General features: G+C 41.4%; 2 protein-coding genes across 3 annotated transcripts in view; one reads left to right on the plus strand and one right to left on the minus strand.

The window, feature by feature from the left end:
• LOC109918975 (MPV17 mitochondrial membrane protein like) overlaps nucleotides 1-2,378 on the minus strand; it is a 98,958-nt gene extending 96,580 nt beyond the window's left edge. Inside the window, exon 1 of the mRNA XM_048609902.1 lies at nucleotides 1,891-2,378. Within this exon, the coding sequence (XP_048465859.1) occupies nucleotides 1,891-2,194 (304 nt within the window). The 5' untranslated portion in view covers nucleotides 2,195-2,378. The remainder of the gene's footprint in view (nucleotides 1-1,890) is intronic.
• Nucleotides 2,379-6,947: 4,569 nt separating this feature from the next.
• pdxdc1 (pyridoxal-dependent decarboxylase domain containing 1) overlaps nucleotides 6,948-15,123 on the plus strand; it is a 62,040-nt gene continuing 53,864 nt past the window's right edge. Inside the window, exon 1 of one of the 2 annotated variants that reach the window (XM_048609337.1) lies at nucleotides 6,948-7,138. In XM_048609337.1, coding sequence (XP_048465294.1) covers nucleotides 7,118-7,138 — 21 coding nt within the window. In that variant the 5' untranslated portion in view covers nucleotides 6,948-7,117. The remainder of the gene's footprint in view (nucleotides 7,139-15,123) is intronic. The other variant, XM_048609336.1, reaches the window with a different exon arrangement.

Here is a 15,123-nt window from a genome sequence, read left to right on the forward strand (position 1 = left end):
TGTCCGTCCTCCCTGGACTGACCTATCCCCTTCCTAACTCCCTACCTGCACTCACCTTTCCTGGCTCCATCCCCGCCTCTTCGACCTGTTTGTTTCCTCTCCACCTATCCTCTCCTCTATCCCTCTTCTATCCGCCTCCCACTCTCTCCCTATTTATTTCAAAACCCCCTTCCCCTCCCCCTTTTCTGATGAAGGGTCTAGGCCCGAAACGTCAGCCTCTCTGCTCCTATGATGCTGCTTGGCCTGCTGTGTTCATCCAGCCCTGCACCTTGTTGTCTTGTATTGTATTGTAGGTGTTGTTCTTCCAGCTTGCACTGAGCTTCACTGGAGCACTGCAGCAGACTGGGAAAATGGGAAAATCAATGACATGGGAAGACTTGTGATGCTCTGAAAAGGCCTGACTTTCACTAACCCATGTTTCAGTTGTGCCTGAGACATGTCACTGTCAGAAGGCTAAAAAATATTGGAACAGATAACTATTGCAATGGGAAAGTTTCCATGATCAATTATTTACAATCTCAACACAAATGCTGATTCCAGTTAATTATGATGATACTTACAAGCCTGTATTTGCAGCAGCAAAATCTCTTAAGTAAATTGAAATAAAGTGTTAAAAAAAACCTAACAAACACCTAAAAATGTAAATGCAATGGGAAAAAGTACATTGTTGGCAAGGGGAGAAAAAAGGCTAACGCCGATTTTTATTTCAGTTTACACACGTATGAGCATGTGCAGTGTGGAGAAAAATGACAGAGGCAAGTAGGTGCTATCTGAGTTGGAGTCAGTGGACCCTTTGTAATGATAGTGAGATAATCACCACAACATCTCAGAATTGTTACAGTGCAGAAGGAGACCATTCAGTCCATCATGCCTGCACTGGACCTCTGGGCATTTTAATGCTGATTTAAGACCTTTTCTCTGAAGCCCCTGCACATCGTTCCCATAAACATAATCACCCAATGCCCCGATGGAGCCCGCCAACAGGATCACTAAAAGGTCCACTGAACCATAGGGCCACTGTCTCATTGAAGAGAGTGTGAACTTGTCAAAAAAATCCTGGAAGAACTGCGGATGCTGGAAATCAGAAACGAAAACAGAAATTGCTGGAAAATCTCAGCAGGTTCGACAGCATCTGAAGAAGGGTCAATGGACCTGAACTGTTAACTCGTAGTGATTTAACCTGAGGGTCACCATGCCTCAGGTGAGGGGAAAGGTTGAGAATAATTGAAACCCTACAGGGTGGGAACAGGCCATTTGGCCTGTCAAGTCCACACCAACCCTGCAAACAGCTTCCCACCCAGAATCACCCCCCTACCCTATGGTTCTAACCCACTGCTAATCCACCTCGCCTACATATCCCTGGACACTATGGGAGAATTTAGCATTGCTGATCTACCCAACCTGTACATCTTTAGACTGTGGGAGGAAACTGGAGCACCTGGAGGAAACCCACACAAACATGGTGAGAATGTACAAATTCTACACAGTCACCTGAGGCTGGAATCAAACCTGGGTCCCTGGCGCTGCGAGGCAGCAGTGCTAACCACTGTGCCAACGTGCCACCCTAAGAAGGAGAGTCCTTTAAGGTAACCTCAGCCAATGTGGGAATTGAACTCATCACTGGCGTCGCTCTACATTGCAAAGCAGCTGTCCAGCCAACTGAGCAATAGAACCTCCATTGATGATAATACAACTCATTACCAATATGTTATCAAACACACATACCTCCCTAAGTCTCACTTTTAGCTTCAGTGCCAGATTAAAATGACCTGTTCCCAGTTGCCGGAGGTCTATCTGACCCACTTTCAGGCTGTAGTCCACACTCAGGGTGCTGCACTCCAGGGCTGTGTGCCACCTACCCTGGTGCCCAACCCAATGGTACCCACTCACCAATGTAAAAGCCGCTGATGCCAGTGGGAGTTACTACCAGTTGGTCACACACCACTTTCCGCAGGACGTTGCTTGGTGCCGTTCCAGGGAACATGTGCTCCATCAGCTTCAGCCACATATAGAAGAGGTTGCCATGGAAACTGAAGGCCAGGAGGGCGACGTTCCGAGTCTGTTTCAAGTCAACCTTTTCCTTCTTCAGCAGCTTCTGCTGGGCCAGGTCTCCCGCTGTGAAGATGCAGCTGTACCACACAACATTGGTGACCCAGGGGAATCTCCTGACTTGTGCTAGAAGAAATTTCAACATTGTTCACTGATCCACAGAGGGACAGTGGACTGGCTAAGCGGCAAATGGGTGTCTACATTCCTGCCCACTGCAGAAATAAAGCAAAACTGGACAACGTTCAGACAGCACCTTGCCAAGAAGGGAGAAAACTGACTCAGTGTCTGACTTTTGGTCAGAACCCAGTCCATTGTTCACATCACTGTGAGATCACTCTGAAACTCTAAACTCCATCATTCCTTTGTGCAACTAAAGTAACTGCTTCATTTTAGCCCAGGTTACTGACAAAGCAAGTCGGTTAATAAGTATTCACACTGACCAAACTCAAATCCTTTCAAACAGATGCAGTTGTCAGCCAGTGACAGAGACGGAATTGGGTGAATCTGAGAATTTGGTTGGTTGTAATAAAAGATCAGCGCAGAGAGGGTAAGGAGGTGTCAAGTAATAAGCAGATAAATAATCAGAGCAATTAAAACAGATCCAAAGCGAGACAGTTAAAATGAACTGAGAAGAGGAGAACAGACAAAAGGGATCGGAACTGAAATAAATAAAAGTGGAAATAAATAAATAGGATGTAAATTCTTCGATTTTCTTCTCTGTCTCCGATTCTGCTGTAAAATTGCCCTCCTCAGGCAGTCCCTCAGGATTGAGGGTGGCTTGCTTTCACTCAGTTTCCTATATTCGGAGATAACGATCAGTTCAGTGTGTGGTCTGGCCCATGTAGAGGAGGGGATTCTTGACGTTTTGGGGAGGTGAGTGATATGAAGGGTTGAACACTCCCTCTAACGGCTCGAAATTCCCTCAGTGTGTTCCTAATGTGATATGGCAGTGTGTTCAGTACCTTCCAGAATGATCCTTCTCCATTCTGGATGGTCAGAAGCCAGGGACTCCCAGGGGTAGGTGGGGTGTTGGGGGAGGGGTGTAGAGGATGTATGACCTCTTCAGGGAGGCTCTGAGGAGATCCCTAAATGTGTTTTCACTGTTCCCCTTGACACCCTCCTGCAGTGATCAAGATCCAAGTACAGCAGGTATCTTGGTCTGGTGTCAGCCATGCAAACAACATCCCCCACCCAGAGAACCTGATTTTCAGTGATTAGGGCCTGAAATTTGGCCAGGTTAACTTGGGAGACCTCCAACAACCATAACCATGTGCCAGGTATGACTCCAACCTGTGGAGAGTTTATTCTCTGGTTCCCATTGATTCCAGTTTTGCTAGGGCTCCTTGAAAGCACAGTCGGTTGAATGCAGCCTTGATATCAAAGGCTGTCCCTCTCACCTCATCTCTGGAATTCAGCCCTTTTGTCCATGTTTGAACCAAGACTGTAATGAGATCAGGAGCTGAGTAACCCTGGCGGAACCCAAACTGGGCATCACTGAGCAGCTTATTGCTGAGCAGGTGCTGCTTGATAGCTCTGTTGATGGCACTTTCCATCATTTTACTGACGATCAAGAGTAGACTGATTGGGTAGTTATTGAGTGGGTTGGATTTGTCCGGCTTTTTGTTTACAGCACAGACCCGAGAATTTTCCATATTGTTGGGTAGATTCCAGTGCTGTAAGTGTACTGAAACAGCTTGGCTTGGGGAGCAGCATGTTCTGGAGCAAAGTCTTCAGTACTATTGCTGGAATGTTGTCAGGGCCCATAGCCATTGCAGTATCCAGTGTCTCCAACGTTTCCTGATATCACTTGGAGTGAAATGCATTGGCTGAAGACTGGTATCTGTGATGCTGGGAACCACTGGAGGAGGCAGAGGTGGAATCATCCACTTGGCACATCTGATTGAAGATTGCTGTGAATGCGAATGCTTCAGACTTATCTTTTGCACTGATGTGCTGGGCTGTTCCATTATTGAGGGTGGAGATATTTGTGGAGCCTCCTCGTCCAGTGAGTTTATTTGTCCAACACCATTCACAACTGGATGTGGCAGGAATGCAGAGTTCAGATCTGATCCATTGGTTGAGGGATCACTTAGCTATTCAATCACCTCTGCTTATGCTGTTTGGCCTGCAAGTGATCCTGTTTGCTAGATTTGCCAGGTAATTCCAGGTATGCCTGGTGCTGCTCCTGGCGTGCACTCATGCGCAGGGAGTTATATTGAGAGCCTTGCTTTTCTTGAAATATAATAAATAAATAATTAACATTAAATAAATGTAATAAATCAAATGCAGAACAAGTTAGCATCCTTCTCTATGATGTGGAAAGAATATGGGATCCTGTGTTGCATAACAAATTATGCTTAACAACTTCATAACAGCTTTTGACCAATGTTTCACTGCAAAAACAATTGAGACACTGCCGAGATCATGCTTCAATAGCAAATACTAACTCCCTGCAAATAACTTAATTAATGACCTGTACATACTATGTGAATCATACAACTATGGATACTTAAAATAAGAACTAATTTGCAACTGAATCATTGTTGGTCTCTTTGATAAATTAGTCAGTAAACTTCTTAAATCAAAAGATGATTGAAATCTAGAATGAGTAGCCCAAATACTACAGTCTAGAAAATTGTTCAAGAAGCATCATACAGAAAATGTACCATTCCATGCAGAAAATTCTACAGAAAATGTTGACTACTCAAAGCACAATACAGCAATCTACCAGAGATTGACCTATCATCTGAAAAAACAAACCACATCTGCAAACTTCAGTTCAAAATCCTGACCATTCTACTGCCATAGTATTTTGTCAGATGTGTGGTTCCAAAACCCCATACTTAAACAAACAATGTATCCATAGTAGAAAAAGGGATAATTACTGAAGATCATGATGCAAATCAAGATGACAATCAATAACTTCAAATATCAATAACAATCAAACAATGCAACAAAATTCACCTATGTCAATCTATCAATCAGAAAAAGTAAAGCTTGCAGATCCTTTTGATAGATCAGCAAACTGAAAGATGTGGAAAGCACAATTCTTAAAATTTGTAACAGCTCAGCATTGGAAGCCAAATCAAATTGTTCCTATGATGCTGCTTGGCCTGCTGTGTTCATCCAGCTCTGCACCTTGTTGTCTCAAATTGTTCCCAATGCAACTTGTGCATTCATGCTTTAGAACTGAATCTTGAAGAACATGTTAATACTCCAAGGGAACAAGCTTCAGATTAAGAACAACAATGCAATGATGGACTACTTCATGTCTTCCTAAGGGAACTAAGAACAATATCCAAAGGTAATACTGCAGAAGAAAGTGTATAATCACTTTGTAATTCTGATATACATTTGCAGTTACATCAGTGCAAGCTTCTTCAAAGAACCAAGTACAGTACAGCATGGAACAGGCCCTTCTGCCCACCAAGACTGTGCCAACACATGCTGACTTTCTAAACTAAAAACCTTTTGCAGCTATGCGGTCCGCATATCTCCCCTGCCTATTCATGTATCTGTCAAGTTTCCTCTTAAATGTTGCTATTGTATCTGTCTCCACTACCTGCTCTGGCAGTACACTCCAGTCACTTACCAGCCTCTATGTAAAAAAACCTGCCTCTCGCATCTCCTTTAAACTTACCCCCTTTTACTTTAACCCCATACGTCCCCTAGTAATTGAAAAGAAATTTGTCTCACTTTGGCTGTCAGCCCCAGAACATTAAATTATCATTTCCTTACCAGGGGTCAAACTAGAGCTACAGCAGTGAGAGTGCCAAATCTTAACCAACAGACTACCTGGGAGGCTTACCAGTGATGGATGCTCAGCAAGAACAATTGAACCTCCAATATAATGGCAGTCAGCAGAGAAACAGCAAAGTCACCAACTTTACCTCAGTGTTCCTATACTTTGTTATAGACATTCTTTACCCATTTATCAACACAGACTTAGGGAGGGGTGGGAAAGATAAAGATTAAATGTATAGTAAATATTGTAAAACAAAGTAATAATGTGAGAATGTATATAACTGTTCATCAATGTTTATGACATGGGGAGTAAATCATAGTGAGGTGTGTAATGCAAGGAGATCAGAACCTTGGAGCAACCTTGCAAATATATCTCAATGCTGCCCATCACTGAGTATAAATAGTACAGAGAGGGTAGAGTTCTGGAAGACTACTGATGTGGACACAAACACACAAATGTAAATTAAGCCTTATCTATTATAACTATAAGATCAGAGCCTAGTATATAATTACCATATGTAGCAGTATTTAATCTTAATGTACAATTTAAAGCATTACATTGAAGTGTTAATGGCTTTCTCCTTGACCAATCTACAAAGAACCCAACTCACAGTGAGGCATTAAACACAAATTTACAGTATTTCCCGCTTTTACAATTAATTCCTAGCATCTGCCTCATTATACCATTCGTGAAAGAAAGGGGGCGGGGCCTGCTGGAAGAGGTTCGGCATGAGGGGCGGGGTCTGGAAGTGGCGTGGCCACGCGCAAGTTGACTTAATGGGCGGGGACTGAGTGAATAGGCGGGGTCTCACTAAATGAACGTGAATGGGCGGGAACTGACTGAATGGGTGGAACCGGATGGATGGGCGGGGTCCGGTAAGTGGGCGGGCTCTGAAGGAAGGAGAGCGGTCTGAGTGCGCGGGCAGCGTCAATGGATGTGGGCGGGGTGTCGATTGATTGGGCGCTTTGCCGTGACGGAGCCGTTGACCGCCAGGGGCGGGGCTTGGGGTGATTGACGGACCGGAACCTGGGTTGCGGTTTGACAGAGGGACGGGTGGGGCCTGGTGGTGATTGACAGCCTGGCTGCGGGGCGTTGGTGACGTTTGACTGACCCGGAGGGGTGGGGGGGCCATTGGGTGATTGACGGACAGGGACGGCCGGCTGCGCGCGCAGCTGCCAGCGTGGAGACGGGGGTTGATGGCGGAAGTGGGAGTCTGGCACCGGGGGTGACAACAGGACATCGAGTGTGAGAGGCCGAGACAGTGCCCTAGGTTACCCGATCATCTCTTTATAAAGGAGACACTAAAACGAAGTGAATATCGAGATGGAAATGTCCTTGGAGAAGGTAGGGGCACTCTCGGTGACCGTAGGGAGGCAGCCTGAGGATCTGGGCCCTGGCCTGTCCTAGGGCAGGGGGTCTGTCTGTGCAAACCTGGTGCTGTCAGTGTATCCAGACCCTGGTCCAAACACCTATCCCCACCCCGCCTCGCCCTCGCACAAGACAAGACAACTAATGACCCAGGTGCATATATTCAGCTGCTCGTTTCCGGGTGGTGAGACCCACAGACTGGGATTTGTTTGGAGTTACATTTCTTGGCAGTGTTTAGTGCTCTTGAAGGTGATTTTTGCTTTTGTTTTCAAAGCTTCAGTCTTCCTTTGCTCCTCATTCTCTCGATCTCCTCAAGCAGAAAAGGCTTTGAGATCACAGCAACACGTCTGGCAAGTAGCACCCGTAAAGAGAGAAAAACGGAGTTAAGGTTTCGGGTCTAAACACCTCATTTATAACTGCTGGATATGTACAGAAACTCCGCCAACATTGTAAAGACAATGATCAAAACTGAAGACACTTTGCACACATAATGTTTGTCTTATGCACTGATACTTTTTTGTTCTTATTCATTCATGAGATGAGTGTTGCAGCTCAGGTATACATTTGCTATCCGTGCTGCAATTGCAAAGCTGAGCCTACTTCTGGACCACTTCAGTCGGTGCGTTGGAGGAACACCAGCACTTTTAGGAAGGGGGTCCCAAGATTTAACCTAGTAACAATGAAGGAACAGCAATATGTTTCCAAGTTTGGATGGTGTGCGGCTTGGTGGGGAATTTACAAGTAGCATTCCCAAGTATCTGCTTTTCTTGTCCTTTTAAGTCATAGAGGTTGTGGATTTGGAAGATGCTGCCTTTAGGAGCAATTAGTGAGTTACTGCAGTGCATCTTGTAAATGACACACACCACTGCCACTCTGCATTGTGGTGGAAGGAGTGAATGTTTGTGAATGTGGTGCCAGTCAAGTGGGCTGCTTTGCCCTGGATGATGTTAAGCTTCTTGAGCATTGTTGGAGTTGCATTCATCTAGAAAGTGGAGAGCATTCCATCATATGCCTGACTTGTGCCTTGTAGATGATGGACCAGTTTTGACGAGTCAGTGTAAGAATGGTATGAATTGATTTCATCAGCAGCCTCTAGGGACACTGTATCCTTTGAAGGACAAGTATTTTGATTATAAACTAAACAGTAAAGCCTGGTACACAGAAACCAGTATGAAGAGATATAGTCTTAAAATCCAATGTTGAAAATAAGGAAACAATCATTCAGTGTTGTGTTTGATACTGATTCTGACATCAGATTGTGTGTGATTCTGTTTGTCTTCAAGATGAATGTGGAATGGAGGGGTTTTAACTGACACAGTATGTTACTTATGTGGTATATTAAATGTGTATAGAAAGTAGATTACTGAGGTTTCAAAAAGGCAATAGAAACTCAAGTCTCTATTGGGTATGACTGTCATTTTAAAAATACCTTAATGGATTATGTAGTGCATTGACAAGTAGAATACAACTCCCTTCAAGTAATTAATCCGCAAGTATAGCATGAATTTTGAATTTTGTGCCATGTACTTCAAAGTGGAATTTGTTGCTTTGGTGCTGCTGTAACTGAGTACTGGAGGAGCCTTGCTTACTGCTTTAATTGTGTGTTGATATGGTAGTTTGGTGTTTGTTATTAAACTAGTTCAACCAGGCCCATGGCAGAATGTGAAGCTGATTTCAACATATGTGGTAATAGTAGCTCAATGCTAAAGCTACAGTTTTTAATTTATCATAACCTGCCTAGTTCCCTCATTGTTGCCCTGCTCAGTCTACTTTACATGCAACCACAATCCCATATTATGTGGTTACTGCCTGTTGTTCTCAGGTTCAACTGGATGAGAGTAAAAAATGCTGCCAGATCAGTTTACTGCCATTTCATGAGCAAGCTATTGTTTAAAAGAACACATTGATAAGTATAAGTTGTTTTTCATTTTGACCATTGAATTTGAAATCATTTTCCTCACAACTTCATCTCTGGATGTAAATGTTAAGTATACAAAGTTCAGTGAGGTCTTGTGTCATTGGAACAAGTTGTATTTTTTAGCTCAAGGCCTATTGATCAATTTCTGTCATTTGACTTGCTTTGGGTGAGAAAGAAAGCTTGATCCTCAGTCAATGATGTTGTCAATAGTCATTTTGGAAATGTAACTGTCATTGTTGTAGACGGTCCTGAGGCTCCACATGTGATATATTTCACCTTGAGGCAAAGCCTAGTGTGCGGAAATTTTTGTAATGTTACTGCAGTACATCTTAATTCATCACAGGACGTTCAACCATTTACACATCACGTATTTACTTAACGTCATAATGTTTCTATCCATTATCTGACTGAGATGGTCCCTTACAACATTTTGTTTATGATTCCTCTTGGTTTATCTGTTCATTTTTTTTACATTAATATCATCTGAAAAATGTTCAGATGGAAAATATCTGTATATATTTATTTTCCCATGCCTTCTTTTCTCCTTGCACTAACATTCCAGTCTGCCTGTTGTATTCAATTCTGAAGGAAGGCCAACATTCAAAACGCAAACTTTTTGGTTAACATCAATGGGAAGAACAGATCTCTTGTACATTTCCAGCATTTTCTGCTTTAGATTTCTACATTTGTTTCACTTTTAACTGCTTTATCTTTTCTGTTGTATTTTGTTCCCATTAAATGTTGCATTTAGTCAAAAGCACTATAATGTATTTCATAATATTAGTACAAACAGTTCCTTTAACCAAGACCTGCAATTCAAAATCAGGTCACTGTGATCCCACCTATTATTCCCCACGATTTTCACAATCTCGGCCACTACTCTATGTACAACTAAATGAGTTTTGTCTTACCTTAGTCTCCTCTTTGTCTAGCTGCAGGTTTAAGAAAACCTCTGCCTCTGATCTACTGGGTTAGAATTAACTTCAAACTTCACCTCTGCTTGTCTGTAGCAGTTTCATATTTCCTGAAGATATACTAGGTGAAAAAATGCATATTTTGTGTGTAAAGAACACATTATTTCAAATTTCATGATAAAATTATTATTCATTACTGTCTCTGTCATTTATGGTGCAAAGAAGCTAAAGGCAATGTAGATGCCAGCCACCATAAAATCCTGGAATGGTCACAGCACCAAAGGATGTCATCCAGCCTGCCATACCATGCCTGCTCTCTGCAAGAGTAACTTGACTTGTTCCACTGACCTGTTCTTTTGCAAGCCCACAGATCTTTTCAGTTCTGATAATTATTTGATTGTTTGAAATTCAAAATTGAATCTGCGTCCCCTTAGTCTCAGGCAGTGCATTCCAAATTCTTGCCACTTAACAGCGTGAAAAAGATTTTTTTCTTCTTTTGTTGCCTCTGGTCTTTTGCTGTCAATTTAATTTGATGTTCTCTGGCCCAAGTTAGACCCCATTTGGAGTACTGAAAGCTGATCTTCCTAAGGTGTGGCGCCCAGGATATGTTGGCCTTGGAGGGAGTATAGTGAAGTTTACAAGAACATCAGGCATTAAGTTTTGGGAAGAAATCATACAAATTAGCCCTAGAATTTAGAAGGCTAAGGGCTTATCTGATCACAGTTTACAAGACATTAATAGGAAAGTAGTAGATAGAGAAACTATTTCCACTGATTGCAGTTTCTAGAACCAAGGGTATAGCCTGAGAAATAAGGCAGGCCATTCAGTGGAAATATTAGGAAGAAGTTCTACAAACAAATAGTGGTAGACGTTTGGACCTGTTCTACAAACAGCAGTGATGCAGGATCAGTTGTTAGTTTTAAATATGAGATAGATACATTTTTGTTAAACAAAAATATTAAGGGATATGGGCCAAAGGCAGATATATATAATTAGGCCACAGGTCAGCCATGATCTCTCTGAATGGTGGAGCAGACATGACAGGCTGGATGGTGAATTCCTTTCAAGATTTTGAACACTATCATGTCTCTTCTCATCTTTCTCTTTGCTGAGGGGAACAACCCAACTTCTGTAATTGTGAATCTTTCTGTTATTATTTTTGACTTTAATCTGTCCAGACCTAATGAGGGTGCGTACATTTGACACCTATAAATTAATTCACAACTCTGATATTAGAAAATACTATCTCTCTTTAAAAAAAATGTATTTGTTTAAAAATGGCTAGCTAGTTTACAATATAACAATCTTGTCTATCAAGGTGTCAGCTATGGCTCAGTCGGTAGTACTCTGATCTCCGAGTCAAATGGTTGTTCATTCAAGACCCACACAGAGATTTCAGGAGATAATCTAGGCTAATGCTCCAATGTGATCCGAAAGGAGTGCCTCACTGTCAGAGTTGCAATGTTTCAGATGAGACATTAAACTGAGGCTTCTATTTTATTTACAAAGATAACATTTGTGGGACATTGCTGCTCACAATCTGGCTGCCACCTTTCCTACATTACATGTCAAAAGATCTCCATCCTGCAGGTTGACTATTTCAGGTAGTCCTGAGGTCGTGAAAGGCACTATATAAATGCAGCTGCTTCATTCCATTCTGATATTGTTACATGCAGGACGTTCAACAAATCACAGCTAAACATTCTTTTTTATACTTTTGGGGATGGATAGACATTATAATTGGGAAGATTTTAGTTTTAATTTAATGTAAGTAGGAAAGACGCTGTAGAATTTCCTGTATCTTTAAGTGTAATGACTTTCAAAATGCTGCCAGGAAATTGTTGTCCTCCATCTTAAAAATGCCATTAGAAATTAAATGAGAAATTATGGGCAAATTTATAGAATAGAATCTTATAGAATCCCCACAGTGTGGGAACAGGCCATTTGGCCAAACAAGTCTACGCCAACCCTCCAAAAAGCATCCCAACAAGACCCATCCTCTACTCTATCCCTGTAATCCTGCATTTCTCATGGCTCATGCACCTAACCTACACATCCCTGAACACAATAGGTAATTTAACATCGTTAATCTACCTACTTGCACATCTTCTGGCCCCAACATTTACTTAATTTACAAAAATGATTTTACAGAATAGTTGTAAAGATCTTTGGGATATTCTCAAACCGTGAATGATATAAATTGCCATATAATACATACCAAGTTATTCTTTTTACTCCAATAACTAAATGTACTGAATAAAGTTCTGTAGTACCAGCTAAGACTATTATTCCGCTAACATGCTGTTGCTGACTCCAGTAATTTCATGCAAATTTTAGTATCATAAATGTGAATTATTTTATGGATCCATAGCTATAAAAACCTAGACTATCTGTGTCAAAGTTATTAACGCTTTGGTTACGTCACTAGAGTAGCATTGACACTCAACAGTTATATTCTCACTCATTTTAAAGTAGTTTCACAAATGCAAAAGTGATATTAGAGCTCAGAATCCCAGTTCGGCTTCATTGTACTTTAGAATAGTGTGGTACCCCTGGAGAAGTGTTCTTTATACTGACTAGAGTTGGATGTCTTTTTTTAATATAACTCTAGTGTTTATGAAAAGCTGTTTATAATTTACCTGCCGGGAGTAGCATTATGTGTATATTCATGAGTGTGCATGGACTGTGCAGTCTGATGGATCTTGTAGGAGAAGGTTTTGTGTTTTGGTATCAAGCATTGTTATAACTTTATCAAGGTTTCCCACTATGGCGCCAACTGCTAATGTAGGTCTTATGGTATTGAATTTTTAAAGTTTTTTTGCTTCTGGTGTTGATCCATATTTTTACAGTAGTTTGTTGTAACATTCATAACGTCCAGGCTACTGGACGATTATCAAAATGATAATCTTCAAGCTGCCATTTAGACAATGTTTTGAAATACGAATGATTGGGGTGTGGTGATTTTGTTTTTTAATTGTTCCCCTGCCTCCAATGTCTTAAGTTTAAGTTAATTTCACTATTAAGGTTATAGTGTAAGATAATTATCATATAACTATATATTGTATTAACTGCGCATATAATATGCAGCAATTTCCCCTGTACATTTTGTTTTGCACTACATTCTGTACTAGAATTTAATTTGGTTGTACTTAAGAGTACTAGGAGAAATACTTTGTGTCATATTGGTTTAGTGAGACTGTGCCATTCCTCCATATTACAGAGACATGGTTACAAGGTGACCAAGGTTGGACAATACTTTTTCTAGGATATACAACATTTTGAAAAGACATGCAGAATGGGAAAGTAGAAGATACCCAATAGTAAATGGTGACATAACAGCAGAAATAAAAATGAATATTGGCTCAATAGACGGTTAAAATCCATGGCTAAACAACGAGGTCAAGGACAGTATAAAGTCAAAAACTAAGGTATACCATATTTCAAACGCCAGTGGCAGGCAGAAGATTGGGGAAACTTTCAAACATAATCAAAGGGTACTAAAAATTTAATGAAAAGAGTTAAGGTAAATTACAGAAGAAAGCTATCACAAAAATAGCAACAAGGATGGCAAAAGCTTCTATAGGTATATAAAAGGGAAGAGAGTCGCTAAGGTGAATGTTAGTCCATTGGAAAATGAAACTGGAGAGTTAATAGTGGGGAACACTGAAATATGCTAAATCAATACTTTGCCTCAGTTTTCACAGTGGAGGGCAATAGTACCATTCCCATTGGAACGGGCAAGTCGGAGGCAATAGAAAGCATAGAATTTAGAACAATCAACATCGATAGGCAACAGGTATTCAGCAAACAATTAGGATTGAGGGTAGACAAGTTCCCCAGGCCTGATGGCCTACATCCTAGGGTATTAAAGGAAGTGGTGGCAAAGATAGTGGATCCGTTCGTTACAATATTCCAAAATTCCCTGGACACGGAAAGGTTCCAGTGGATTGGAAAAATGCTAATGTAATGCCCTTATTCAAAAAGGGAGGGAAGCAATATGTGGGAAATTACAGACCCGTTAGTTTAACATCTGTTGTTGGCAAAGTGTTAGAATCCATTATCAAGGAAGCAATATCAGGGCATTTCGAAAGTCCAAATGCTATCCATCAGAGTCAGCATGGATTCATGAAAGGCAAATCATGTTTGACTAATTTGCTACAGTTCTTTCAAGATGTAACAAGCAAAGTGGATAATGAGAATCCTGTAGATGTAATATATCTGGACTTCCAGAAGGTGTTTGATAAGGCGCCGCACAAAAGGTTAATTCACAAGGTTGGATCATATGGGATTAGGGGTATTTTATTAGCTTGGATAGGTGACTAGCTGATGGACAGAAGACAAAGAGTGGGATAAATGGGTTTTTTTCTGGGTGGCAGGAAGTAACAAGTGGGGTGCCACAGGGTTCAGTCCTTGATCCCAGCTCTTTACAATCTACATTAACGACTTAGATACAGGGATAGAAGGCTCTATAGCCAGATTTGAGGACAACACAGAAATAGGTGGGATGGTAAATTGGAATGAGGAACTAAGAACCTTACAAATGGATATAGATAGGCTAGAAAGAGTGGGCCAAAATATGGCAGATGAAGTTTAATGTGGATAAGTGTGAGGTCATGCATTTTGGTTGGAAAAATGGGAAGGCGATGTTTATCTAAATGGGGAGAGACCTTGGGATGCTCCAGTGCAGAGGAATCTGGGTGTCTTCGTTCATGAGTCACAAAACTAGCATGCAGGTACAGCAGATAATAAAGAAAGCGAATGGAATGTTGGCTTTTATAGCTAAAGGAATAGAATATAAAGGTAAGGAAGTATTATTGCAACTATAAAAGGCATTGATGAGACCACATCTGGAGTTTTGTGTACAGTTTTGGTCCCCTTATTTGAGGAAAGATGTGGTGGCATTGGAGGCAGTTCAGAGGTGTTTCACTAGATTGATCCCAGAGATGAGGGGTTTGTCATATGATGAGAAGTTGAACAGTTTAGGTCTATACTCTATGGAATTTAGAAGAATGAGGGGAGATCAAATTGAGGTAGTCAAGATGACAAAAGGTATAGATAAAATAGACATGGAGTGGATGCTTCCTCTTGTCGGGCATTCTAGGATGAGAGGTTATAGTCTTAGGATAAGG

Source organism: Rhincodon typus, chromosome 21 (assembly GCF_021869965.1).
Source record: "Rhincodon typus isolate 14 chromosome 21, sRhiTyp1.1, whole genome shotgun sequence".
In the NCBI taxonomy this organism is placed as follows: domain Eukaryota; kingdom Metazoa; phylum Chordata; class Chondrichthyes; order Orectolobiformes; family Rhincodontidae; genus Rhincodon; species Rhincodon typus.